A 27,201-nucleotide genomic window follows, 5' to 3' on the forward strand; every position below is an offset into this window, starting at 1 on the left:
CACACAACTTTCCTTGCTCATATTCGAAACTACGATCAGACTTTTGTATATGTGTATATATAATTGTTTTCAGAGTACTTTTTCCTTTGTGTGAATTGTGAAATTCAATGATTTTTTTAGTCGTCATTTTTTTAAAGTCGTCAAAACAGCTGTTCTACAGATGAAATATCTCGACTATGTGTTCTTTTTATGAACTGCTCTACCTACCTACCTCATGCACGAGAAGGAGGTTACAAAGTCCATTTCTCAAGGATGGGGTGGACCCCCCATTAGTTTCCCAGAAAGGAGACTCATGCCAGATAATAGAGCTGATAAATAACTATACAGAGTATGAATTTGAAAAAAATCGGTCAAGTTATTTTGAAAAAATCGTGAAAAACATGGTTTTTTAGTAATTATCCGCCATTTTTCTCAAGAATATTACGGAGCTCCTGCAATTTTCCAAGGAAAAAACTCATGTCATTTGATAGGACTTATGAATAGCTATACATGACTTGAATTTGAAGTAAATCGTTAGAGCAGTTTTCGAGAAAACGGTGAAAAACATGGATTTTTAGTCATTATCAGCCATTTTTCTCAAGAATATTACGGAGCTCCTGAAATTTTCCCAGAAATGAAACTTATGCCAGTTGATAGGGCTTAAAAATAGCTATCCATGGTATAAATTTGAAGAAAATCGTTGGAGCCGTTTTCGAGAAAACCGTGAAAAACATGGTTTTTTAGTCATTTTCCGCCATTTTTCTCAAGAATATTACGGAGCTCCTGAAATTTTCCCAGAAATGAGACTTATGCTAGTTGATGGGGCTTATAAATAGCTATCCATGATATAAATTTGAAGAAAATCGTTAGAGCCATTTTCGACAAAAACGTGAAAAACATGGTTTTTTAGTAATTATCCGCCATTTTTTCCGCCATCTTGAATTGAATTTTATTGAATCTCTTATTGTCGGGTCCTCATGGTATAGGGACCTCAAGTTTGAAATTTCAAGTCGATCGGTTAATTAGGAATGGAGTTATCGTGTTCACAGACATACACACACACACACATACACACACACACACACATACACACACACAGACCAATACCCAAAAATCATGTTTTTGGACTCAGGGGACCTTGAAACGTATAGAAAACTTGAAATTGGGGTACCTTAATTTTTTTTGGAAAGCAATACTTTCCTTACCTATGGTAGTAGGACAAGGAAAGTAATTAAGTCACAAATATATTCATACTAGCCGTCAGGCTCGCTTCGCTCGCCATATCCGTCTAGCCAGGGGGCTCCGCCCCCTGGACCTCGCTTTGTTCGCCTGCATTTTTCATTTGAGAATTTTTATCATATGTTAGGACAATCCAGTCGGGGTCCAGACTAAACGTCTGGCTAAACGGATATGGCGAGCGAAGCGAGCCTGACGGCTAGTAATATAATATTCCCAGGATTGAAGTAGCAGTGCCCAATCAATTTTTCCGCGATAAATGCATTTAAATCTTCAACTTGGTGCCAACCTAACAAAGTCAACTCAATTTAATGCCAATCTGACAAAATTATTAATTTAGTTGCCAGTTAACAACTGTTTCGAAGAGGTACTCTATCTAGATTATAGTTCTATAGTAACATATAATATGGAAATTTCAATTATAATTATTAAGAGATTGGGAGAAGAAGAATATACATGCTAAAAGACGAACTTTAAACCCTTAAAAACAACCCTTAGAGTTAAAATATTGCCAAAAGATTTCTTAGTGCGCCTCTAAAGGGCCATACCTACCAAATTTGAACGTTTTTGGTCCGGTAGATTTTTAGTTCTGCGAGTGAGTGAGTGAGTGAGTCAGTCAGTCAGTGAGTGAGTGCCATTTCACTTTTATATATATAGATGAAAACTATGTAGGTACGGGTACTCACCACCTCTCCAGAGAATAACTATAGATTTGATTTTCGTTGTATATTTTATTGCAGTTTTTTTACAAAAATTAATTTACTACATTTTAATAGGGTAGGAGTGAGAAAAAATGTAATAGATGAAAGTAATAAAGAAGAAATCGCTTGCCCCTCCTATAAAATTCGAAAATTGGCTCTTAACATTCTAGACTCTATATATTACTGTACTCTATTGAAATAATCATATTTTGGTTCCTCACAAATTATTCCAGATATGAATAATGTAGTAGGCATATTGAGATATTCGCTATGGATTTTTTTAAATATTTCTTAAACGGCTTACTTTCCAATCTCGCAGATATTCTCTTGTTCTTGAGAACATCATGCGCTACCGTTTTCTTTTTCAATCAAAAATCCCTTTCTCAAGGACCAAGGTGAAGGCCGCAAGAATAATAATAAAACTGAGAATAATACAGTGCAAACGTGTAGAGTTCTGTACCTGGTGCCTCACTGAAGCGCAATCGATAAGTTTGTTGTAGTTCTACATTATATTATCATGGTATAGCTTCACTCTGACGCTGACCTTCCTATGCCTTTTTTCGTCTCGTCTAGAAATATGTACGGTATCGAATATAGACTGACATTTATATAGTCGAGTCCTCAGGTCTACTGTTGGAATGCTGCTGAGAATTAATATATTTAAAACTATTCAGTGTTATTTTGTTAGTTAGATACTTTGAGTTGATGATAGTTTCTTGTGAAGCGCGTTTACCAGAAGATGAGCTCAGTTTTCCAGTTTAATTGATTTCTTTAAAAAAGTAGCTTTCTTGTATAAATTCATCTCGACAGCGTGATTTTTTCATATATTTTATCATCCTATCTGTTCCAATGATAAATGACTTCAAGGTTAAAGCTTTTATGCTAATATCTATCGATCATTTCATCAATTTATTGAATTCTCATTGAAAATATAATTATCTAATCAAGAAAACGGTAGAATTTCTCAGTCTATTATTATAATTTCTATAAATATTATTATTTTCACTAGTTGATTTCCATATTCATGAATATGCATATTTTCTACCCTCCAATAGAAAGACACTTATTACTTGTTTCACATTTACTTAATTCTTACCGCAGTTGAATAGCTTTAAAAGTTTTATACATTGTAAAGTTTTATACTGATTTTTAAAAGAACATTCTCAAGTTATCTGTACTTGAACTTTGAGAATCCTTATCTTTGATTTGATTATTTCTATGATTTATAACCTTCTTCTTCTTCTTTGGCAACGCCTTATCCCAATCATATGGGGTCGGCATTTCCCTCCTTCAGCCGTCTCCTCCACAAAAACCTGTCCATCTCCTCCCCGTGTCACCAACCCCTCTCCTGCAGATCAGCCTCCACTCTGTCTATCCACCTCATCCTCATATATTTATAGCCTTATCATACTCAATTTCACTCTCATAATAATTATGGCCCTTGGTAGATTGGATTGAAGAATTTTATAAGTAGCTACCGGTAATTGAACATTGACTCCTGTTACTTTATCATTCATCAATCATCATTATGAATATTAATGAATATAATTATGAATTTATATGATAAAATTCAATAATGGATCATGAATGAATAACATAATTTTATTATTTGATATAATTACTATACCTTTTTATTTATTTTAAAGCTTCACTCTGACCTTCCTATGCCTTTTTTTTCTCGTCTAGAAATATCTATAATATAGACTGTCAATTATAAAATAGTTAGGTCATTTGCCCTGGAGAAATAATAATAAATAGTATTTATTATATGGATTATAATTCATACTACAAATTGATTTAATATTTTTTATATCAAGATGATAGCATTCTTCGTGATTCTTCGTTACCGTAATTTTGAAAAGTTATTGAAACTACAAATTGCTTCCAGTCTCTGCAAATATGTAGCTCGTTACAGACAAAGTATACCCCACTGAATACCAAAACAAAACATACACAGTACCGGTTGAAAAATAAAACAAAGTAAGCAAACAAGAAAAGAAAGGAATGAGATAAGAAAGAAACACATCTCGGGGGAATTTTCACTGAGAAACATAGTATGTACTCATGGTAGGTAGTTAGTGCTGACCTTACCTCATTTCTTGTCTTTGTTTGCCACGTCAGGTTTTATTGTTTTGGTCATGTGTGGAACAAAAAAATTCCCTCAAGGGGAGTTTTGGACGTGAAGAGTCTTGTATATAGAGATTACTCAGTTGTCTTCTTACACTGAATCCACCAAGTTTTTTCTGTGCTAAATCGGAAATCTTTGGGAAATCCAATTCTTGGTATCTGATTGTTTCAGTTCAAGTAATAGACTGCGAACTGCTATTATTTGACTAACATTGACAGAGAACACTAATTATTTAAACGACTAGTAGTCAAATTTCTTTAAAAAATGAATTTATTCACTTACTGTGACAACGAGAACTTTCGTCAGGTTCGCCATTTTCATAGACTACGATCTCGTTGGAAGATCTTGTTGTCACAGTAAGTGAATAAATTCATTTATTGAAGAAATTTGATTGCTAGTCGTTCTATTTAGTAACAAAAATGTGATTTAATAGTAAGCAGTTCGTGATGGATAACAACATTGAAGAACTAATAGCTGCTATGAATTCTATACTTCCTGAAGTCGTTCTATCTGGTAATCGTTAGTCATTTTCTGTTTTTCTTCTTCTCTTGCGTGGGTAATGATATTATGATGACCTCTGATATGAACAGCTAAGGCTCAACTATACGGGCGGAATAGACTCCAGATAATTTTGGTCGCGGTTCCGTCGCGCTTTTTTCTCTTTACAGAACTCAAATCTCATAAATCAGAATTAAAAGGAAACAGAAAAGAGCACACATCTTCAATTCTCATTGATTGAAAAAAATCCGTTAAACAATGACTATTCTAGTTATAGAATTATGTCTATTTTAAATTGAAAATTACGTCTTCAGCATATTTTTCTCGTTATCTCAAAAATTATTATTGAATTGGGAGATTTTTTATTGAAGATTGAATCATTGAATACGGCTGGAATAGACTTGTCATGGTTTTGGTAGCGTTTCTGTCGCGCTTTTTTTTCTCGCTTCAGAACCCAAACCTTATAAATCAGAATTAGGAAACCTCATCAACCACAATCATTGAGTTAGTCCTAATATATACTTTCAACTAGGTAGGTTTATTTGATTTTCAGCTAATTTCACATTAGAATTTACCATTTTATTACCCTCATGAAGCCGCCACAAATTTATAAAATGAAAAATTTCGAGAAAGCTGTGAAATCATCCAAAATTTTCGTCTCACCAACAAAGCATTGTAGGATCCAAGTTAACTAAAACTTTTTCTTTATGTAAGGGAACCAATCACGAAGTTTGTCGTTCTGTTTTAGAAACACTCTGTATATAACGTCTTTATATTGTAGTCTCACACAGAGAAGAAAGTTTAATTCCTTCTACTTTGTGAGTCTCAAAGAAAAAACGAGAAAAATTTTCTCTAATTTTTTCTCTTGAAATTCTACTTCTAGAAAAATTTAGGAGCTTGGTCATGTAGAGTTGTAGAGAAAAATTTATAATTTTTCTTATTCCAAACTGTTTACTCAACATAGTATATAGCCTACGCTGAGAGAGTAGGATAATTTTCCCTATGCTGCCAACTCCTATTCCTCTACATGTATGTGAAGTGGATGCTCTCCATAAGATGGTGAAAATACACCATCAGTCTCCGTTGCAAATATCCGAACATTACTGTGGAAGCTGGAACCCTTGACAGCATGGGGTAGGTATACGTATTTTCAGTTGTGCATGGTCGGGTGAGAAGGGTTGGGGAATGGGTAAGGGCTGCTGCGGACCCCCTGCAGAAGTTTCCCCCCACCAAAATACCCCACGGACATGAGGTGGGGGTTTGCCAGGAGGGAGGGGAGGGTTGCATTCATACCCTGAAGCTGGCTTTTCCGATTTTCCAGTCAGCCTTGTGCGACTCATCGTAACACACTAGATTGCGTCCTCAATGTTCCGGCCCTAATACAGCGGACCATACACCATCATAAACCGGCAAAGTGAGTAGCATCATTTTTAGTTTTTTTTTTATTCGATAGGTAACCTTTCGTTCCAGCTATGGAAAAACAAACACGAATATTATGCTTGCTGGGGAAATCCGTTTAATTTTGGCCGGTAGTTTTTATATAATATGTATAAGATACATTAGTCAAATTATTTCATATAGGATAACTTCTTTCAAATATTGAATAAAAAATATTCATTCTCAGAAATGAAATAAATTTCCGTTCAAATTGAATTCTAATTGAATATTGAAAAACGCACCCCAATATTAATCTTGTATGTGGAAAAGTTGTAATTTGGCCAGTAACTCTTATTGACCGAGCGAAGTGAGGTCTAAGATTCAAGTTGACGGTTTGGCGTTTCTCTTAATGTTTAAATGTTTATATGTTGCGCATTTACGGCGAAACGCGGTAATAGATTTTCATGAAATTTGACAAGTATGTTCCTTTTAAATTGCGCGTTGTTACAAGGATTTGGAAATTTTGCATTCCTAGGATAATAATATTATAAAAGGGAAAAGGAGCCTCCTTCATACGCCAATATTAGAGTAAAAATCAGACTATAGAATTATTCATCATAAATCAGCTGACAAGTGATTACACAGATGTGTGGAGAAGCCAGTCTATTGCTGTATTTCCATAAGGTCTATAGTTTCAATCAGGTAGGGCCTACTTATGGATGAGAATACTGCGTGAGGTCTACTGTTCACAGAACTACTAGTTTATTTGAATAATCATAGTATTCTCATTAAATTGCACTCATTTTTCCCGATAAGCGCAATTCATGGGATATGTTCCTTGACTTATGTTCTCTTTCATTCACTTCTGAATGGATTAGATTAGAATAGATTACTACTAGAATAGGTTATCCACGAAGATAACAGAATATAATAAATAATGTGCTTCTTCAAATCTTTGTCAATTATAGTAATTAAGAATAGAAATTATTGTCCTATGAAATTTAAAAATGTAAAAACTGAAGAGTGGGAATTGAAGAATAATCAACAATTATAAAGATGATTATGCGGTTTCACGATGACGATAATAATAGTAATAATTACACATTGTGCAAACAAATTGTGGAGTTTGAACTTATCTTGTGAAAGGATAACATGCGATTATATCTCTCCCACTGAATTTTTGGCCCGATTGTAGAACACTTGACTGAGAGTAAAACTGGGGTTTTCGTTGGATAAATTTTCAATCGTTCTGTAGCACATTATAATATGTAATGCGTAAGATATGTAATATGTGATGTAATTCAATACCGGTATGTATAGCGTATAATGTAAAAAATAGATTTAATAACAGAAGTTTCAAGTAGAATATTGGACTACTTTTTGAAAAAATGATATTTAAATATTATCATGATTGAATCACGAAATAAGTTAATCTGTTACACGTGAATAGTAGTTCAAAATTGAACAAAACTTAAGGTTTGTTGCTTGCTTGAATGGCATGCATAGAGTTTTGATAACCCTACTATTAAATCCGAACAAGACAAGGAATTGCGTTCCTATCCCATTAGGTCCACGGTATATGGATAGTTAGGAGGAATAGGTACTGAAACAGTTTTCGAGTCATTGACAGACTTTTACCAATTTTATTGACAGAAACTAGAAATAATAATATAAGATACGGTGATAACATAGGCTGCGCAAAAACACAATGAATAGCCTACACTTTTGTTCTCAAATTTCAAGTTTATCTGTATAAGACATGTTTCTTCAATTCATAGAGGGCAATATCAGATCTCTAATACATTCAGATCAATCAGATTTTGATCTGAGTAAATTCCCACAGTCTGATGATGACCAACAACAGGTCGAAACGATCGTCACTACAAAAGTAAGTGCATTTTCACTTCAAAAGTGTTCAAGTTTAAGTTTAACAGTGAAAAAGTATGGATATACAATGGAGCTCTAATATATGTTTTTTTAACAAGTATATGAGAATGAATTCGGGGGAGAAATAAGAGAGGTTGGAAAAATTACTGGATTGAAAAAAAAATTATATAGGGGAAGGAAAAAGAGAATGCAAAAAATTACTTCTCCCTTGGTTTTACTCTTCATCTTCTTGATATTTTTATTAAGGAGAGGAAAGAAGTAAAGTATATAAGGAGAAGAAAGAGAAGAAGGAAAACATATTTTATGGAAGTGGACTTGTTTCTCACTGTAACGAGACGAGACCCTGGAATTAATTCTGAATAATTTATCCAGCAAAAGCAACATGCTTCACTAATTTATTATCATCATTGGAACAGAATTTCATCCCTCCATTCCCTCCCTTAAGGCACTAAACGAGTCTTGGATGGTTCCTTGCCAAGATCAGATCTCGATTAGCTACTTTTATTGTGAAATTGAATGGAAACTCTTCCCGAAGTTCTTACTGCAATCTGTAAAATTGATTTCAAGGCTCATTAAACAGCTACATGATTTACGGCTTGATATTCAACAGAGCAACATCATTTTTGCCAATGACTGGAAACCACTTGATACAAACTTTTAGCTATCAATACTGCATTTGAAAATTATCGTATTTATTTATAATTACTGAATTAGAAACTTCTGAAAACGTTTCAAAAACAACTATCGTTGATAATATTCCGGAAGAATACATAGAATAATGGTACTTCAATTTGAATACAATGGAGGATCCAGACTTTATTTATTCATTTATTGTACAGAATACTACAATCATAACTATGTCATAACATAATTATGACATTGAAGGAAAAACTAGGCTGAGCCTGTACTATTTCTCTCCAAAATTTGTAATAAAAAGTTGATGTTTTCCAAAGGTTGAGGGTTGAGGTCAAGATATCACACACTGCTTCGTCACTTGATTTTGCAGGATCAATTGCCTTCGGTATTGAAGTCTTGATTACCATCAAGAAGAATTGTGTTGAGGGTATAGAAATACTCTAGGGTCTAGGGCTTACCTCAGAAACTACCCTGGAACCCTTCCTTAGAGATCTGAAATGAAACCTCTATGTTCGTTTTTGATGAGCTATTTCAATCAGTTGGCTGTGTTTGAAACGTAGTACTCCGTCGATTTCAGGTTACGAACAGAACGATTTACAGATCTCAATGTAAGTCGCGATCGCGACCTTCATGTAACACAAACACCCATTGCAAAGCATGTGGGTATGATCAGTAAGGTTAAGTCTCGATTTCCGTTCACCTGGATGACATTCAAATGTTTTTATTATTTGCAGCTGATCAGTGGTATCGATCGAAACCGACATCTTCACCGCGACTAGTCTAGTTATACACTCATCGATTTTTGGACGTACGATTTATTGCCGTCCTTATAAATTCTATCAGATTAAACAATCATATTATGTCAAACAGATGATGTTTGTCAAGCTTCGTTTAGGCTTGTAGAATATATAAGCGGCTTGGGCAACTTGGTCATTAATCGTGATACAGTATAACAGTTCTGATTTCTAATTTTCAAAGCTTTTTGTAATACCGGATGTCAGAGCAATTATTATAAAAATCACAATTATTCATTGGCAGTAATAGATAAATTAATCGGCTATTAACTAATATAAAGATAATACAAATGGAGAGGAAATAGTACAGCTTTTTCAAAAAACCTTTTACTTCTTTTTAAAATACAATAAACCTCTAACATTATAAAACCATTAAAATCGATTGAAAGCACTATATAAATTCCAGGACTTACTCCCATATCCAGGTGAAAATTCAAAATAAATGAACATCACTGTTGACTTATTAAAATTATAATATGAACATTATAACATTAAAAACCTTGAAATATAATATTTCTATAAACAACAAATTATGTTTTAATAATCTTGAATCAGTCAATAATGATGTTTATTTATTTCGAATTTTCACCTGAAGATAGGATAGAAAAAGTCCCAAAATGCATAGTGCTTCAATTGTTCTATAATCATTCAAAGAACGTTATTGTTTGTTTGAAAAAGCCTAACAGAGAAGTTTAGCTTGCGTTGTAGTGGTATCACCCACAGGAACATATGGGCCTAGTGATCCCTGAGGTAGTCACTGCTGCAGTTCCGGCGGTAATACACACAGTATCCGGTGGTATTATACAGAAATTCCGGCCGAAAGCTGGTTCTTTAACAGGAAATTTCGAAAATGCCATGCAGGAAAACGCAATTTTGGCTTAATTTCTAACGCTTGATGTAGCAAAAATAAAGATGTATAGGATTTATTTTGGCGTTAAAAAAGGGGTTTGGTCCTCTTTAGTCCTTCATTGAGTAGGTGGTACATGTAAGAGTTGTAATAGAGTAGGTCTACTGTAGACTAATTGTTGTCTGAATGCAATACAATACGTTAGTTTCATTGATAGAGTTACAAATTATATGTTGTTATAATGACGATCGTCATAGTTCAATTCAAGGTACCTAGAATGTAATCTAGGTACATTGGTTCAATTCATTAATATTAAAGGTGATGTGCCAATGTAACGGCTAAATCAATAACAGTGATTCCTTAAGTTATATACAAGGTCTTCTAGAATGTATTAGTAGGCCTGCTAACTTTTAATATTCAGCTACCTAGTTTAGAAAATCTCGCACCTCTGGAAGATTTTTGTATGCAGAATACATCAACATGAAGTCATTAAGTCATTAACCGAGAAACAATATCTATCTGTCATAAATTTATTTACGTGAAAATTGACATAAAGTTATCCCGTTTAAGATGATTTAATACATCAGGGTGAATCTATATTAAACGCTAATCTAACATTGCATGTAGGCACGGTCACATTTACCATAACTTGTTTCATTCCAGGTTTGAACCAACAGCTGATCTTTCTCCGTTCAAACAGATAATATCGGGGTACCGAGCTCCGCTCTGGAGTACAAAAACATATAAAATTTATTACGAAAGAAGAAATTATAATATATTTATAGTTCATAAAGAAAGGTTCTACCTAATCACAGTGGATTGAGATTAATTCCCAGAGGAATGCAAAAATCTCTCTCACAAAAGTATGTTAAATTTTAATCCAAATCAGAGAAGACCATTTCAAAAAAATAGCTTATCAGATTGGTTCTACTGGAATAAATCAGGATTGAAATTCAACCTGCTCTTGTACAACCAGCACTAAGTACCTGATTGAATGATTACAAGAGTTTAACAGCGGAGTCATAATTTTGTCTCAGTTCCACACACATGCACTCGCTCACTCACTTCCATCATCAACAAACAACGAAATTATCAGCTGTTTTTCCAAGGATGAATATATCCTTTTAATGTCCTTCAGCGATTTTTCCCAGGGAAGAGACCTAGTGCAATCGAATTTTTATATTATAAACCTACTATGTTCTGAATTTCGAGAGAATCGTTAGAGCCGTTTTCGAGATCCGGTGAAATACAAACATATAAACATAAATTGCTCGTTTAATAGTATAGGATTGTGAATAAGGTCCTCAATTACTTATCTCTTCCAATTATAATTTATTCTCATAAAGTATGTGAATCCATATCGAAAGATTCTCATAATTTATTTCAAAAACGATCAAGGCTATTAATACTATAACTTCTCTCAATTGTTGACAGATGATGAGATGAGACAAGTAGCTGGTTGACGTGCAGGGACTGAGAAGGAGAGTGACAAGGAGAGAGAGAGAGAGACACACATGATGCTGTGCACCGATGCAAGCTGCATGATCGGGGGGGATCCGCGTGTCATAGCATGTCGCGTGGCCCCCGCCACGTCACCCCCTCCTGGCTACGCCTTCGCCGATTGTGCCCTTTGTGCGGCGCAGGAGCCCTTGTTGCCCACAGGTCAGTAATATTTATTTATTCATTCATTAATAAAATTACAAATCCATAGCAAATTATAGTAATAGCAATGACTATGAGAGAGCATCGGGCTTAGCCCAGAACTGCTCTTCCCACAAATTCTAAACAGTAACATTTTCAAAAGATATGTTGAAAAAATATCATTGATTATCCTCCATTTTGGAAAATAGACTGTTGATACTCTTTCGTTGTTAATGTTATATTTTTGTAAACAATTTACAATAAATTTTGGTATTTTTTCTGATAGGGTGAAACCCATATATATAACCTCAAGAACCGTTTCTGCTCACAGGCTAGTACTATCAACAATAATTTTCACTGATAATTCTTTTTTGGCAAATGAATTGTCGTTACTTCTCCATTGTTAATGTTATATTTTCTCAAATAAGTAAGAATGAATTCTGGTACTTTTCTCTGATTGAGTGAAGCTCAGATATACTGTATAACCAGAAATAAATTGTGATTATTATTATTATCAGCCGTAGAGCTCCCGAATTGGAAGACTGGTTCCTAGGATACTCGTTGAATCTAATGAACCATCAATTCAATAGGTTTCATGGTTTATCAGATCAATAAGTTTCCTAGAAACCAGATATTAGTCAATAATTAGTATTCGATAGTCAGTAGCAGAAAGTGATCATTACAGTTCCCGATTACTAGGCAAACAAAGCAAACTAGTCTTAAAATTATTATGACTTTAACTATAATGAAATCTCATCACAATGTCAACAACTATTGTGCTTTATTATGAACTATTGATAATAATAATAATAATAATATTGAGTGACCTGGCTGGTTCAGGTCTGGTGTCAGAGTTTTCAGATCGCAACTGATCAATTTCAGAGTCTCTGACATGACCCAACGACTGCTTTCGACTATTGTGATGAACTCTCCAAAGAGCAGAGTTGTCCATTAGCACATAATATGAAGATATTGCCAAGAATTTATTTGAGTTTTAATGTCTCTCCAACAAGGAGATGACTTTATTAATCATTTTCTGATGATAAACATTTTTTCATCACTCTCCACTCAGCAGCAATTCATTTGAGTGGCTGAGGGCTCAAACAGCAGCAAGCGTGTACAAAAGCATTTTAGAATGTCCCTAATGTCCCGGGACATTAATAAAGAGGCAAGTTTCAAATGGCGCTAAAAGCTACTCAACAGAACAACGGTTAGCAATCTTATTTAGAGCAATGACTTCTGAACAAAAATGCTAGGGAAGTGAGCTTTGAAAGGTCTCGTCCTCTTTAATTTTTCTAAGAGATTCTTTGCACTTTATTTGGGAAGAATTAACAAGGGATAGCAATAATTCATGAATATTTTTACTTTCCTTGCCATATTACCATAGGTAAGGAAAGTATTGCTTTCCGAAAAAAATTAAGGTACCCCAATTTCTAAATTTCTATACGTTTGAAGGTCCCATGAATCCAAAAAAGTGGTTTTTGGGTATTGGTCTGTATGTGTGTGTGTGTATGTATGAGTGTATGTGCGTCTGTGTACACGATATCTCATCTCCCAATTAACGGAATGACTTGAAATTTGGAACTTAAGGTCCTTTCACTATAAGAATCCGACACGAACAATTTCGATCAAATGCAATTCAATATGGCGGAAATAAAATGGCGAAAATGTTGTCAAAAACAGGGTTTTTCGTCCCATATCTGTAAAAATGTCAGGAGCTCCGCCCCATCAATGCAAAGTTCGATTTTAAATTCCCAATTATCAGCCTTCAGATACAATTTAAACAAAAAAAATCAAGTGGAGTAGTTTGAGCATGAAAATCTCTACAATTAATGTCCAGTAACATTTTCACCTAAAATTGAAAATAAGCTTTAAATTCGAGAAAATGTGATTATTCAATTGCAAATTATTGTTGATTCTATTAATCAGTCACTATGAAGAGATAGCAGACCTCATGTGTGTCTCCAGCGTTATTGCCCTGTCACCAGCTGGCAATCAAATCTTTGAATAGTAGACTTGAGATGCGCGGGAACACTAGCGTCAGGTGATCAATTTTCATAACGGCAAAGAAAGTTGTGTGAGTGCGCCACACCAGATTTTTATGATACGTAATGGTTGTGTTATAGGCCTCAATATATTAATCGATTAATAATTTAAAGATCAAACATACTTAATAATAATGAATAAAGGATGATGACCGATGAATATGGTACCATAACGTTATTCAGGAGAATAAATGATCATTCCATGAAAACATTGCATCATAATGCAACTTGACTACCATACTTGACTACCGGTACCGATGACTGTATTATGCTCACACTCGATATTCATTAACCAACCGATTTGACAAACAAATGTAATAAGTAAGGGATTTATAGACTGAAAGAATCTTTAATGGAATTCATGTAGGGATCACATAAAATGTATACTCAAATCTGTGTTTCACCCGACATATTATTGCTTTTTGGGATTAATGAATGCAATGTGGGACATAAAACAGAGAAGTATAACGTCTCATCTGTCTGAAGCCATAGACAAAGTTTTCTTTGTTCATATCACAGCGACGAGAAAACTTTTTACCCTTGGTTAAATGGTTGAAATCGTCGCCTTCATGCAAACTGCAGTGGTGTGCACAGGCTTGATAGGGAGGAACTGCCCAAATATAGGTTTTGAGCATATTATATATTTTTTTCATTCTGATATATAACTTTCTCAACTAGATAAAGTGAACAACAATCAACGCAAAGTCTTCCATATCAGGGTTGCAATGTACTGGAATTAAATATATTACAAAATTAGACCTAGTTTTTGTACAATTGTAGAAAATATTAAAGCATTGTAACTGTTATAAGTTATACCTCGACTGAAATATTATTGGAAAAAATCAGGTATTTTTTGTAGTTGAATGTATTATTTTTGGTCAAAACATCTAATATTCCCAAACGAGTTCAATGCTCATCAATATTATTGTGTTTTTCGAAAGCGTTAACGTCATAAAAATAAATCACTTTCATGAACTGCTTTAATAACGTAGGAACCGTTGAAATTCTAACAGGATTTCAAGCAACTTCCCCACTATCAAGCATCACAATGTTGGCCACGTTTGATAGAGGATAACAAGCCTCGGCTGCTATCTTTGGAATAGCGTTCAACGCGATATTTTGCAACGCAGCTCGACCGAATTTCTTATAAGCCTCGGCCTTCAATTTCATATTCAACGCAGTTGCCTTTCCCAATTTCTCCGACGCTTCAGCCATGGATAATCCAATCCGACGAATTCTCTCACTTTCCGCCTCAGCCAGTTTAATTGACTCAATTCTTTTCCCTTCGGCGATTGTTTGAATCTTATAACTCTCAGCTGCAGCTAAAAGTTGAACCTCGGATAACAATATTTTTTCTGTTTTCACCACTTCTTTGTTCTCTATTTCGACCATTTTCTGTCTTTCAATTACATCAATTTTCTTCGTTTCTTTTTCGATCTCCTGTTTCACTCGGATGACTTGCAGCTCGTAAGCGAGATCCACGTCTGCTTTTGCTCGGTTTATTTGCTGTTCGTAAACCATCTTTTCAAGCATACATCTGCAAACAAACAATAAAATATGGAGAAACCAACAATGAATGAAACAATATGGAGAACCAATAATTTATTTCTTTGTAAACCAAATCTACTTATTAAAAATGACACAGATTATAGGAATGCACTCATCATGTTTATCAACATACATTTCCACCCATTCTTCCCACTCACTCACTCAATTCATTCATTTCTTGTTCAAATATTATTTGTTCCACCCATCCATTTATTCATTAACAGCACACTACATAATACACAGTGTTTCAGAGAAACGGGAAATTTTGAAAGTTAAATATTTTCAAGTAGGACAAATCTTTAAATTGAGTTTTTCATATCATTCAATAGTAAAAATGATGCCATTTCAGAATAAATAATACCGTAACATTTATTTCTTGAAGATGACATCTTGCAGGTCTATTCCTTTTCTACGCAAACATTCCTGTAGTCTCTTCATCACATTGTTCATGGTTTGACGTAACATTACCACTAGATTTTGAAATCGCTTCTCGAATGTTAGCTTTCAATTCTGTAACAATGGAAGAATTGAAAGCCAAGATTCAAGAAGCGATTTCAAATTTCAGTAGTAATGTTACTTATTCAGTGCTACACATTTTGTTAAATAGTACAGGCTCAGCCTAGTTTTTTCTTCAATGTCATAATTATATTATGATTATAGTATTTTGTACAATAAATAAATAAATACACAAAACAAAATTCATTAATTCTATTATTATATTATTATTTGCGCTAATTATATTCAATCTCGCACTCACTTCAAAAAGCAACCCTCATGATTACTTCCCTAAAAATATACCGTATCTACTATAAGTCGAAAACACTCTATTCTATTACAAACTTATATTCCTACTATATCTATCAGTTTCAAGAAGCAAAGTTGATCTATTTCATGATTCATACAAGGTTTACCTTTTCCTTTCTCTTCGCGATATCAGCCTTGCTAGCATACAAGCCTCCACTGTCTCCCTGTGGCACTCAGCCTCGGCTTTGCAGGCATCTCTCTCGCACTCGGCCGCTCTGATAGCAGCCGCACTCTTCACAACAGCTACATGCTTCCTCCCCAGAGACTGCATGTACATATTCTCATCCCTCAACTCATTGATCGTGAACGACACGATCTCAATACCCATTTTAGCCACGTCGGGTTTGGCAATCTCCAGCACTAGATCCACAAATCGGTAGCGCTCTTTGAAAATCTCTTCCACAGTTAACGTGGCCAGAATTGCTCGCAGGTGTCCTTCCAATGTTAATTTTATTGTGTGGCGGATTTGTTCCTTAGATTTCCCCAGAAAACTCTCGGCAGCTATAGGCAACATTTCCCTTGCACTCATCACTTTAAAGTGAGCCAATCCGGTTGCCGTAATTGGAACTCCCATTGCTGTCATCACGTTTTTACAAATTAAACGAGCGCTTATTATTTCTAGTGGAATGTAATTAATTTTCTCTGCTGCAGCCCACTTCCAAGTCCATCCGCCTATTATGTACTTCACTTTGGTCTTCTTGCCACAGCAACCGCCGTATAAAACCATCACTCTGTTGGGGCCTGTCGTGTAGAAATTACCCATCGACAACTTCGGTTGACAAATTTCCAAATTTCCCTTAATAAACCTTGAAGGTTATGTACCAATGTTATGAAAAGGTTACTTTCGTTTGAATTTTTTAGGTTATCTCACACTATTTATTCTTCGACCGTATGGTGTGGTATGTATACAATAAAAATCTGGTGTGGCGCGCTCACACAACTTCCTTCCCGTTATGAAAATTGATCACCTGACGCTAGTGTAAACGCGCATTTCAAGTCAAAGATCTGAGCCAGCTGGTGACAGGTCAATAACGCTGGATACACACGAGATCTGCTATCTCTTCATAGTGGATGATTTAATAGAATCAACAGTTGCCAACAATTTGCAATTGAATAATTACATTTTCTCAAATTTCAAGCTTATTTTCAATTTTGGATGAAAATGTTACTGGACATTAATTGAAGAGATGTCTATGCTCAATCGTTTCCACTAGAAATTTTTCATTTAAATTATATCTGAGATCTGACAATCGGAAATCTAAAATCAAACTTTGCATAGATGGGGCGGAGCTCCTGAAATTTTTACAGATATGGGACTTGCGGCAGTTGATAGAGCTTATCAATAACTATTTTAGTTATGAATTTGATCAAAATCGTAGGGTAAGCGCTCGTTTAATTTGTAAGAACGTGATGACATTTAAGATTCCCAATTATCAGGCTTAAGATACAATTTGAACAAAAAATTCCAAGTGGAAAAGATTGAGCATGAAAATCTCTGCAATTAATGTTCAGTAACATTTTCACCTAAAATTTAAAAATAAGCTCGAAATTCGAGAAAATGTGATTATCCAATTGCAAACTGTTGGCAACTGTTGATTCTATTAAATCATTCACTATGGAGAGATAGCAGACCTCGTATGTCTCCAGCGTTATTGTCCTGTCACAAGCTGGCTCAGATCTTTGTTTATAAGTAGACTTGAGATGCGCGAGAACACTAGCAATTCTCATAACGGCAAGGAAAGTTGTGTGAGTGCGCCACACCAGATTTTTTCGGAAAGCAATACTTTCCTCACCTATGGTAAAAGGGCAAGGAAAGTAATAAAAATACCACTGTAGTATTTATGTTTATTATCAAGTACAGTGAAAGAAAGAGCACAGCTGTTATTTATGAGAGATGACGATTAGAGGAGCGATTACATTGATACTTGAATCAAGTTTACTCAACGGAGCAAATTTGAACAACATGTCTTTGAGAGAATGCTCGTTCAAGAAATTAAGTGGTTGTTAATAGAGTTGTATTTGTAGTTGAGTGGGTAATGAGAATTTTGGGGACCGAGACCCTAAGAATTGAATGATTAATAAATAATGCTTTCTCAACATTATGTATTGCTCAATCTCATTTTAAAATTATTGAACAAAGAAATAATATATTCGCTTAGGTATTGTATTGAAGATTATTTCTTGCTTTACTAGAACGTTCATTAGGGAATCTCTGCGTTATTGGGTGAATACCAATTATTATGAAGTACAGCTCTGATGTACGAGGGTGAATTGTGTTCTATTAAACTGTCCACTCCATAGTGTACTATATCAAGGAAGATGACTCGCGTGCTTGAGAATGCTTTGTGTAGTCTTGTGCAGTTTATATCATGCAGAAGTTTACAGTCTTGAACTTATTAATATGATATACACCACTCTGTACACAAACAGAATAAACTCTATTGATATTAAAATATAATATCTATCACTTTATCTATCCACCACAGACATATCCAGCCATATCAAACTCAATCAAAACGGTGTATGATTTATTCTTATTTCAAGCATTTTAAAAGAAAATTGGTGCTTTTCATTGCGGCACTTTCACTAATTTGTCATTCACTAAAAATTTGCCTGAATGGAAATTTATGGGAAGTGACGTAATGATAAATCACTGGCCGCCAGTCTCTACTTTCCCCGTCTACAAGTCACTACAAAAACGGGATGAAGCTTACATGGAATTTATAATTAAATGTTTTATATGTTAACTTTTTAAATGTTTTATATGTTGGTGGTGATGACGCAATCTAGGTGGCTGGCCACTGCGCACACATTTCATGACCCCTACCGTTTTCATCTAAATACCGTGCATTGACCCAACTCACAATATATTATCACAGTATCACAATCATATTGGCACAGAATGGGAATATTCAGATGTTATCAATATTGCCAGTGCACTCATTGTCACCGACTGAGTTTCGTTGAAGATTTCACTTGATCTCAATGTTCGTTGTAAATCATAGTCAATGGGACTTCAGCTGTTCTACGTAATCTAATGATGTGGTCTGTCGAAACATATGTGATTCAGACAAATTCAAAGTCAAGAGACTTTTTTACAAAAACAAAGAGTTTTTATAATTTTCCAATATGGTATTCTTTGAGATTGTATTTATTTGAGATCGTATTGTATTCGTTAAGAGTTATTAAGTTTCTGTCAAGATTTTATCAGTTTTAACATGAGAAGTTTAATATGAAGCCGTAAAAATGGGAAATATCCACACCATCGGACCAAACGAAGTTCTTGTGAAATCGGGAGGTTTCTGTGGTAAGCGGAAGGTTAAGTATGTTGTGGGTGGTTGGGTATGGGCGTGGAGATGTGCACACAAAATCCAAAAAATGTCGCTAGGCATTATAACAGCGCATTTACAGTGTCAGTCTGCTGAAACAGCACTTGGTGTACAAATTTCGGCATCGGGAGTGGCACAATGCAAGATAATGAGTTCGAAAGAGATGCTACCGATAGCTGCCGAGCATTTCTTGACTAAATCAGTAGCTATGATCAGGCGAACGATCACTTCAACGTTGGAGGGACATTTGAGAGCGATTCTGGCCACGCTAACGGTTGAGGAGTCTTACAAAGATCGCAGTAGATTCGCTCAGATGGTTATGGAGGTGGCGGCACCCGACGTTGCAAAAATGGGCATCGAGATATTGTCGTTCACCATCAGAGACATCACCGATCAGATAAGCTACTTGGGGTCATTGGGAAAAACTGATATCGCCAACGTGAAAAGAGATGCAGCTATCAGGGTGGCTGAGTGTGAGAGAGACGCTGCAGTAAGGGAAGCTGAATGCTTGAAAGAATCCGAAAATATAACCTACGAATGTTCCACGAAGATTGAGAATAGTAAGAGGATGTTTTCGTTGGAGAAGTTTTTATTCGATAAAGAAGTACAGAAAGCACGGGCTGAAGCTGATCTTGCATACGAATTACAGGCGGCAAAAATAACCCAAGATATCAGGTTGGAACAGTTGGGGATAGATGTTGTGGAGAGGAAGAAGATGATCGAGGTGGAGGAAATGGAGATAGAGAAGAATACAAAGGTGTTAAAAACGGAAGTGATGTTGAAAGCGGATGCTGAAGGTTATAAACTGGAGACGTTAGGGGATGGAAAACGGAATGAAACCCTGGAAACTGCGGCTGGGGATGGTGAAGCGATTCAGAAGATAGGAGCCGCCCAAGCGGAGTATTCGAAGCGAACAGGGCTGGCGGAAGCGGAGAGGATGCGTCTGAAGGCCGAAGCTTACAAGAAGTTCGGAGACGCAGCCATCACTCATCTAGTTCTGGAGGCGCTGCCGAAAATAGCCGCAGAGATCAGTGCACCGCTCTCCAAAATAGACGAGATCGTCATCCTCGGTGGCAGCGATAGGGTGACGGGCGAAGTGAATCGACTCACCAGCCAAATTCCTCCAGCTGTCAAAGCGCTGACAGGCTATGACGTCACCAATATGTTGACCAAGGTTGCCGGAGCGAAAAAGCCATAAGATGACATAGTATTCTGAAAACCTTTAGAGAAGCAAAAAATTAAATCCAGATCAAATTATTTTTTGAACTAAGTTTGAGCTTGGTTCTTTCTAGTTTTGGTTTTCCGTTACCCTACGTGGCATCCATAGCCTATCGTCATTGAACTAGGTAAACCTGCCTAATCCCTGAAGAAACAATGAACAAATTAATTGGACAAATCAATAAAAGGATTGCGGAAACCACAAACTTTTCACAAGCAGTAAAGCTCTATTTTCTACTAAATACGTCTATTTTTTGTTCTACGCACCAATTGGCGTTCCATCCTAATTTTCAGTGAAGATTACAATTTAAAACTTCATTTCCATGTATTAATCTTTGAAAAATACAGTAACAATATTTCTGAAAACAGAGTGACTTGAGCCAAAATATTGAAAAGCTCCATATTCTTGAATATGACAATATCAATTAATAGAATGAAATTTTGACTTGGATTGTATTCATTAAGATACTATGTTGGATTGTGTGTTGTTAATTTATTTTTAGAATAATAAAATGATTCCTTGGTAAGATATATTTTCTGACCGAACAGCTTTTGAGTTTTTAGAAACTTTGTCTTGAACCCAACAATTCATCAGGTCAATCAATCACATCTGTCATTTCGAATGAGACTTTCCAATTAGGAGGCTTTTGTCTGATTGAGGACTGCCACACCCGTACACAATCTTGATTTATTAGAGGACATCAACCTTTCTATTGATGATGAATTTACATTAGATCGCAAATGGAAAATGTAGGAATCATAATCTATTAGAGACTTGAAATTACAATAATTTCACTCGCCATCTAGACCTAAAACATAAACAATTGAATGATTGAAGAAACAATAAACAAATTGTAAGAGATTTACTGTTATATTTTCATCATCCAAATTAACATTATGAAAAAGAGTAAAACCAATCCGCTTCCTCCCAATCAAAAATCTTCCAATGTTACAGCAAAACTTGTTGAACAATAATTCACATTATTTGATTCACACAGCTTGCACTATGGTTCGCTTGGCAGTTGATTGATTGATTGAGTGCTTCTTTATTCATGTAGATTACAATATATACTGGCTTATAAAATATATACAATAGATTACAATACAGCAAAGTTTTGGATAAATTTTACAAGAGATGAATTAACTTATTTATTTGGATAAATTAACTGAGAAAATGATTATTGAACTGTATATGATATGAAAAAAAGCAATTTGGAGTAACTATAGATAATACTGCTATAGTTGTTGACAGAAGTCACAAATTTCTGAGCAATACATTAATCTATAGAATGATAATATTTATCTAGTAGGTTGATAAGATAACGTATATGACATGATATGAGATAACGTCGGATTTCGTACATGTAGGGTACATCAGAATGTAAATTCATTTCAATTATATACAATATAGGCCTGAACTACAATAGACTCTTCAAAACTTGTTTAAAATTTCTGTGTAGGTTTGTTTCTAGTTGAGTTTCACATAAGCTCTCCTTCTTAGTACAGACTTCAATATCCAACTTATTGTAACATTACTTAGGTTTGCTGTAATGTTACTGAGACTCATAAGAACTTGGATTTGAGTGAAAATGCATCGATCCATTTTTCCCCTTACTTTTAACTATTTCGACTTTTTCACTTGAAAATATTGAAGTGATCCAGAACTATGTATCCCTGGAATAATAAATTCGATTGGATAATCTGAAGATTGATAAATACTGGATAAATTCAGGATGATGGTCCATTCATCGTTGAAACTAACAGACAAGGGTGCGAAAGGATGATGCTCCTCAAATTACGTGAAGCGGAATTGATTATTTTCTCCTGTAACGGTTGAATTACGATCAGCCCTATCCTTTGTTATATGATGCTGATGTACTCCCACACTCCACACCTGGGACGTTATGTAATCTCAATAGATTCTCCCAGAACTACATGAAGTACTCATAGACAGTCCATAGGCCTACCTACTCTCAATCTAGACAATACCGTAGCAGTGAAATATTTCAGTAACAGTTCATAAGAAATTTGAATAGTTTGTTACTTTTGATCACGTTTCTGCCCTCAAAAGTGTTTGTTTGTGATAACACTGATGAGAAATGAAAGCTGCATAAAGGAATAGAAGCCTCCTTGAGGTGCATGACAAGTGTTGTGCAGTAGCCTAGTCAAGTAGTCTATCTAATAACAGTGGCTCTCACAACTAAAAAGGTGGATCACAGATTGTTGGCGCTTCCTAATTGAATGCAGTGGTTGTTTGGCCGACTTAATTGGGTACACGCTAAAAATAAACCAAGTCAGTCGGACTTTGACCAAGACCACTCACTCAAGCCCAGAGTGAGAGCGATGCTAAATATAGAGAGAGCAAGAGAGTTTCAGAGAGTTTGAATGAGTTGAAAGCCTCTTCCTGTTATGTCTGGCATTACATGTCATTTGCTCAATTTGGTAACCACATACAGAACAAGACAAGTTTACTCTCAATATTTTGATCCCCTGTGTTTCTCACCCCTCTCACGCCATTATTCGACTGTCTTTCTCTACATACATCCAATTATTAGTACAATCAGGTCATAAGTTTGTGATGTCATAGGTTATTTTCGTTGAGTTATTTTTAGTGCCAGGAAGTGAATCATTCACAGTGTGGTAAGTTGAGATATACGCTTTGATTCATTTTTTTTACTAGTCTCAACAACATGAAGGTTTATATAATATGTTCAATTTAGATTGTTCATTTAGTCGATTTTTAACGAGAAAAATTATTATAAATTACTCAGACACAATTTTTTATTGACTCACATGACTGTGTTAGTATACAGTAACTATATTATCCAATATAGTAATGAATAATATAGTTACTGTATATTAATAGTGTTTCCCTCAACTCTGTAGAGCTTGTTTACTTGAAATATTGTTCCTTTGTAATTCGATTGTAAATTGTATCTATTATATTATAAGCTCATATCCCATAACAGAATTGGACCGTTTAAATGGAATATTGAAATCACACAATAATCTTGGTGGGATATTGCTTTTGCGTTCCAAAAATTAATTGGAGCATCGATAGAATAGTTATTGGATTTTACAGCCGTAACCTGTTACCAGTGCTTGTTCCTCTACATCCATAAACTGCATTGATTTGCTGATGAAACCATATTAATTGAAATTTGATATATTCCTCTACTGCTCAGTTCAGGCAATAAAAAAAACTGAATTCGACTCTATGCGAATCACATTGTTTGGAAAACCGGTAGTATAGCTCCATATTGAATAAGTTTAGAAATATTTTCTCACTATTGTATTTGTATGATGAGAAAAATATTTCAAGAGACTTGGAAAATCTCATGTTGAATAGAGTTGAGAATATACCGTTTAATGATTTGACGAAAAAGTTTTTTCAAGTTTCAGAAACAGATAACACATTAATCATGATGTCATTGAATTTGGCTTTTAGAGTTTATTCTGATAGAAGGGTTGATTAATAACTTTCAATTATTAATTAGGTCTATTGGAATTTAAACTTTTTAATTGGTTATATTCAATATCATTGTCAGTACCTTTTCCGTCCCAAAATTTATCGTTGAATGACATCGGACTCTTTTCTCGAAAAAGTGCAATCAGTAAATAGAGAAGGACTTTACTGCTGGACGGAAGTTAATCCAGAATCCCAGCTCATCGGATTGAGATAGCATTTTTCAAGGTTGGAAGAGATCCCTTTGCTTGAGTTCTGGCCAAAATGCTCACACACTCATCTCCAACTGACGATCATTCATGTCAAGAGTTCCACGTGGTATGAGAGTGGCGGATGGAGAGGGGGTGGGGAAACACTTTTATCTTGAATGGATCCTGGAGGCAAGCAGTAACCTACCTGCTGTGGCCAAACGGGATTCCCGGAATCGTAGATATTTTCTCAATGCGTTGCCAACCTGACGCCGCCAAATTCCCTCGTTTTGGGCATGTGAATAGGGGATCGAAACAGTTTGGCCCGGTTTAGGGGTGCGAGGGAAGATTTTCCAACTGCAGCTGTAGGAATGAATGACGCACTGCGACAATCTACTCTCTCATTCACGCAGTACAAGCCATAACTCTCTCTCGCTCACGCTCTCGAGTTTTCTCTCAGTTTTCCCTCCTTCTTCTCACTCATCCATTCTCTTTTTGCTCTTCATGTCAACATGTCTGTCAACCTTCTTTTTTCTCATCAAGTTGTTTATTATCCAACCACGCAACCAGTACAAGTACATTGGATGCGACCTTCACATAAATCCCATGGATTCTCGGTGCAGGTAGCCTGGCGCTGAAGTGTCTTGCATATTCCCTCATTGAATAATTTAGCGTTGTCGAGGGAAAACTCAGGAAGAGATTGAGACACAGAGTTGGACAGTGAGGTGTGAATGGGATCAAAAGTCATTCATATTCTCTTTTTTTATCAAACTAAATTTTTATGTTTTAAATGTTCACCTTAAATGATGCCACTATAAATAATATAGAATAATATAAATTCATATTCGAATTTTATTGTTCAATTGTTGAAAAACAAATTGGAACATTTATGAGTATAATAGTGTGAAATTGAGTGGGTATCATTGTAGTTGTTTTTTTCTGTGTCTTCTTTTTAGGTTATTGAACTGAATGAACTTTGAGTTTTTGTGTGAGAATAATTGACCATGTTTTTATTGAATTTGCTAAATTGTAACCAAGTTTGCAAAATTAAAACAATTTTCGTGCATTTTTCAAATACAGTTTCAATTTCATGTCGAAAAAGCCACTATATTTGAAAATTGTACGAGCACCATTTTGCAGCTTTGTCTTTTCCACTGGAAGTTATGCTCACTCTCGTGGAGGGGGAATAATTTTCAGTGAAAAGGCCACAGTTCGAATCGAGACGTAACCGGGGAAAAATGTAACGGTGTGCGAACCTCGGTCCTTTGAATGGATCTTTTTCCATTCAGAGGGACAAATTGACAAGTTCTCGTTATATCATTAATTTTTATCTAGTTTGAAGAAGAACCCGATAAAATTAAATTAGTAGAAGTAGAATTAGGAGATTAATTGCGTGGGTGAATCTGATTAAATCGTATGTGAGTGTTTCTAAACACTCAAAGTTTAAATATTGTTAAAATGGTGAATGCCAAACTTTTGTTGTTGTCTTATATAGCTCAAAGTTTAGTTACATAGAATGACCGAGGCCCGAATTTAGTTGCAGCAAGTTAGCAAGCTCCCAAGTGTGAGAATTAAACATTGAATATGCCTCAAGTCCAAAATCAATAATAAATTACTGGATAACTTTGTTTGGAAATTTGACATGTTACATTACTTTTATTCATCCGTTCTATTTAGAATTCAATAAACCTAGGTTCTAGTTGCTAAAAAAGGTGACAATTAAATAATGATAATAATCTGTGCATTTGAATGGACAAATCCACTATAAGCTGCCAACCAATCAAGGATTCAAATGGATGATTCGATAGCGGTTCAATTTTAGTAAATATTATAGAAGAGTAGAAACACCCCCCTTCGTTTACATGAGGAAGCAGAGAGTGGAACGGAGAATTAGCTGTTGAATTTCTGCCATTCCTATCTTTAAACTCTTGTGAGAGTTGTGAAAAGTCGTCCATATCCCTCTAAATTTGATCAGTTTTTTTATTTCACGTGAAACCTCTTTAATCAGTTTCTGCCATTGCTTTCCTCAAGACAAGAATTCCACTTGAAGTCACTTGATTCATTTTTACTAAGATCATTTACTTTTCTCTTGGATAGTATTGAAAAATTCTCACAATTCCCATATTTTTCGTATAAAAATTATTGTCATTTAACAGAAATTATCATCTGTTATTAAAATTAACTTTTATTTTTAGTTTGTATGGGAATGAAAAAATTACTGGTTTTTCTAGTCATCGATATTTCTGTGCCTTGACCATCCAGTCAAATTAGTCTCCATAAACATAAGAGTATGAATTGATTATGACAATGTAGCTTAATTTAGTATTCAAACTCAATTAGCACAAACTCTACATAATGTAGGTGATTGATTGAAATTGTAAGTCCAAATTGCAAATTTACAATATTCAATATACAACGATTAGATTCTGTTTAAACTTTGAACTAATTATTGGAATATCATATAATATTGATAAGCTGTAGAACTCTATAAAACTCAGTCGATTATAAATTTAGATTACAAATTGCAAGTAGACTGGCAATTTGAACTTTACATGATTACGAAGATCTGAGGTTGTTAGCTTATTGATATACATTTATTAATAAATTAATTCGGTTTTCCAATGACATTACGGTTGTGGAGTAGTGGGATAATTTCCTCTCTAGACAAAAAGCTAAATGTAAACTTTAATCAAGAATCATGTTAACTTTGCAGGGGCTTTCAGTTTTACCAGCTTCAATTTTATGTCACAGAACAATATTATTCTTTCTGTTGTCTAATGGTCGATCACACAAGAACCAGGTCAGGAGAACTAAAACATTTAGTATCCTTTGAAAAGATCATTGCTATCATTATTCTATAGAAAACAGAAAATAAATTT

At 35.0% G+C, this 27,201-nt stretch overlaps 2 protein-coding genes across 3 annotated transcripts in view; one reads left to right on the top strand and one right to left on the bottom strand.

Annotated features, from left to right (window-relative positions):
• The first annotated feature begins 5,863 nt into the window (after positions 1-5,863).
• Positions 5,864-27,201, top strand: part of LOC111051300 — a 58,425-nt gene continuing 37,087 nt past the window's right edge. For both annotated transcript variants that reach the window (XM_022337781.2, XM_022337782.2), the window contains exons 1-2: positions 5,864-5,956; positions 11,518-11,745. In XM_022337781.2, coding sequence (XP_022193473.1) covers positions 11,598-11,745 — 148 coding nt within the window. In that variant the 5' untranslated portion in view covers positions 5,864-5,956; positions 11,518-11,597. The remainder of the gene's footprint in view (positions 5,957-11,517; positions 11,746-27,201) is intronic.
• Positions 14,105-17,046, bottom strand: LOC111051107 (flotillin-2). Its single transcript, XM_022337536.2, has 2 exons — positions 16,229-17,046; positions 14,105-15,306 (listed from the first exon to the last, which is right to left on the bottom strand). The coding sequence occupies exons 1-2, from the start codon at positions 16,882-16,884 to the stop codon at positions 14,787-14,789; spliced, it is 1,176 nt and encodes a 391-aa protein (XP_022193228.2). The 5' UTR covers positions 16,885-17,046; the 3' UTR covers positions 14,105-14,786.

Source organism: Nilaparvata lugens, chromosome 7 (genome assembly GCF_014356525.2).
Source record: "Nilaparvata lugens isolate BPH chromosome 7, ASM1435652v1, whole genome shotgun sequence".
Classification (NCBI taxonomy): Eukaryota; Metazoa; Arthropoda; class Insecta; order Hemiptera; family Delphacidae; genus Nilaparvata; species Nilaparvata lugens.

Coding starts and splice junctions, on each gene's coding strand:
- LOC111051107 (XM_022337536.2), bottom strand. CDS start 16,884: ATGGGTAATTTCTACACGACAGGCCCCAACAGAGTGATGGTTTTATAC. Junction 15,307..16,228: donor TCGCGAAGAGAAAGGAAAAG/GTAAACCTTGTA, acceptor GTTTGTTTGCAG/ATGTATGCTTGAAAAGATGG.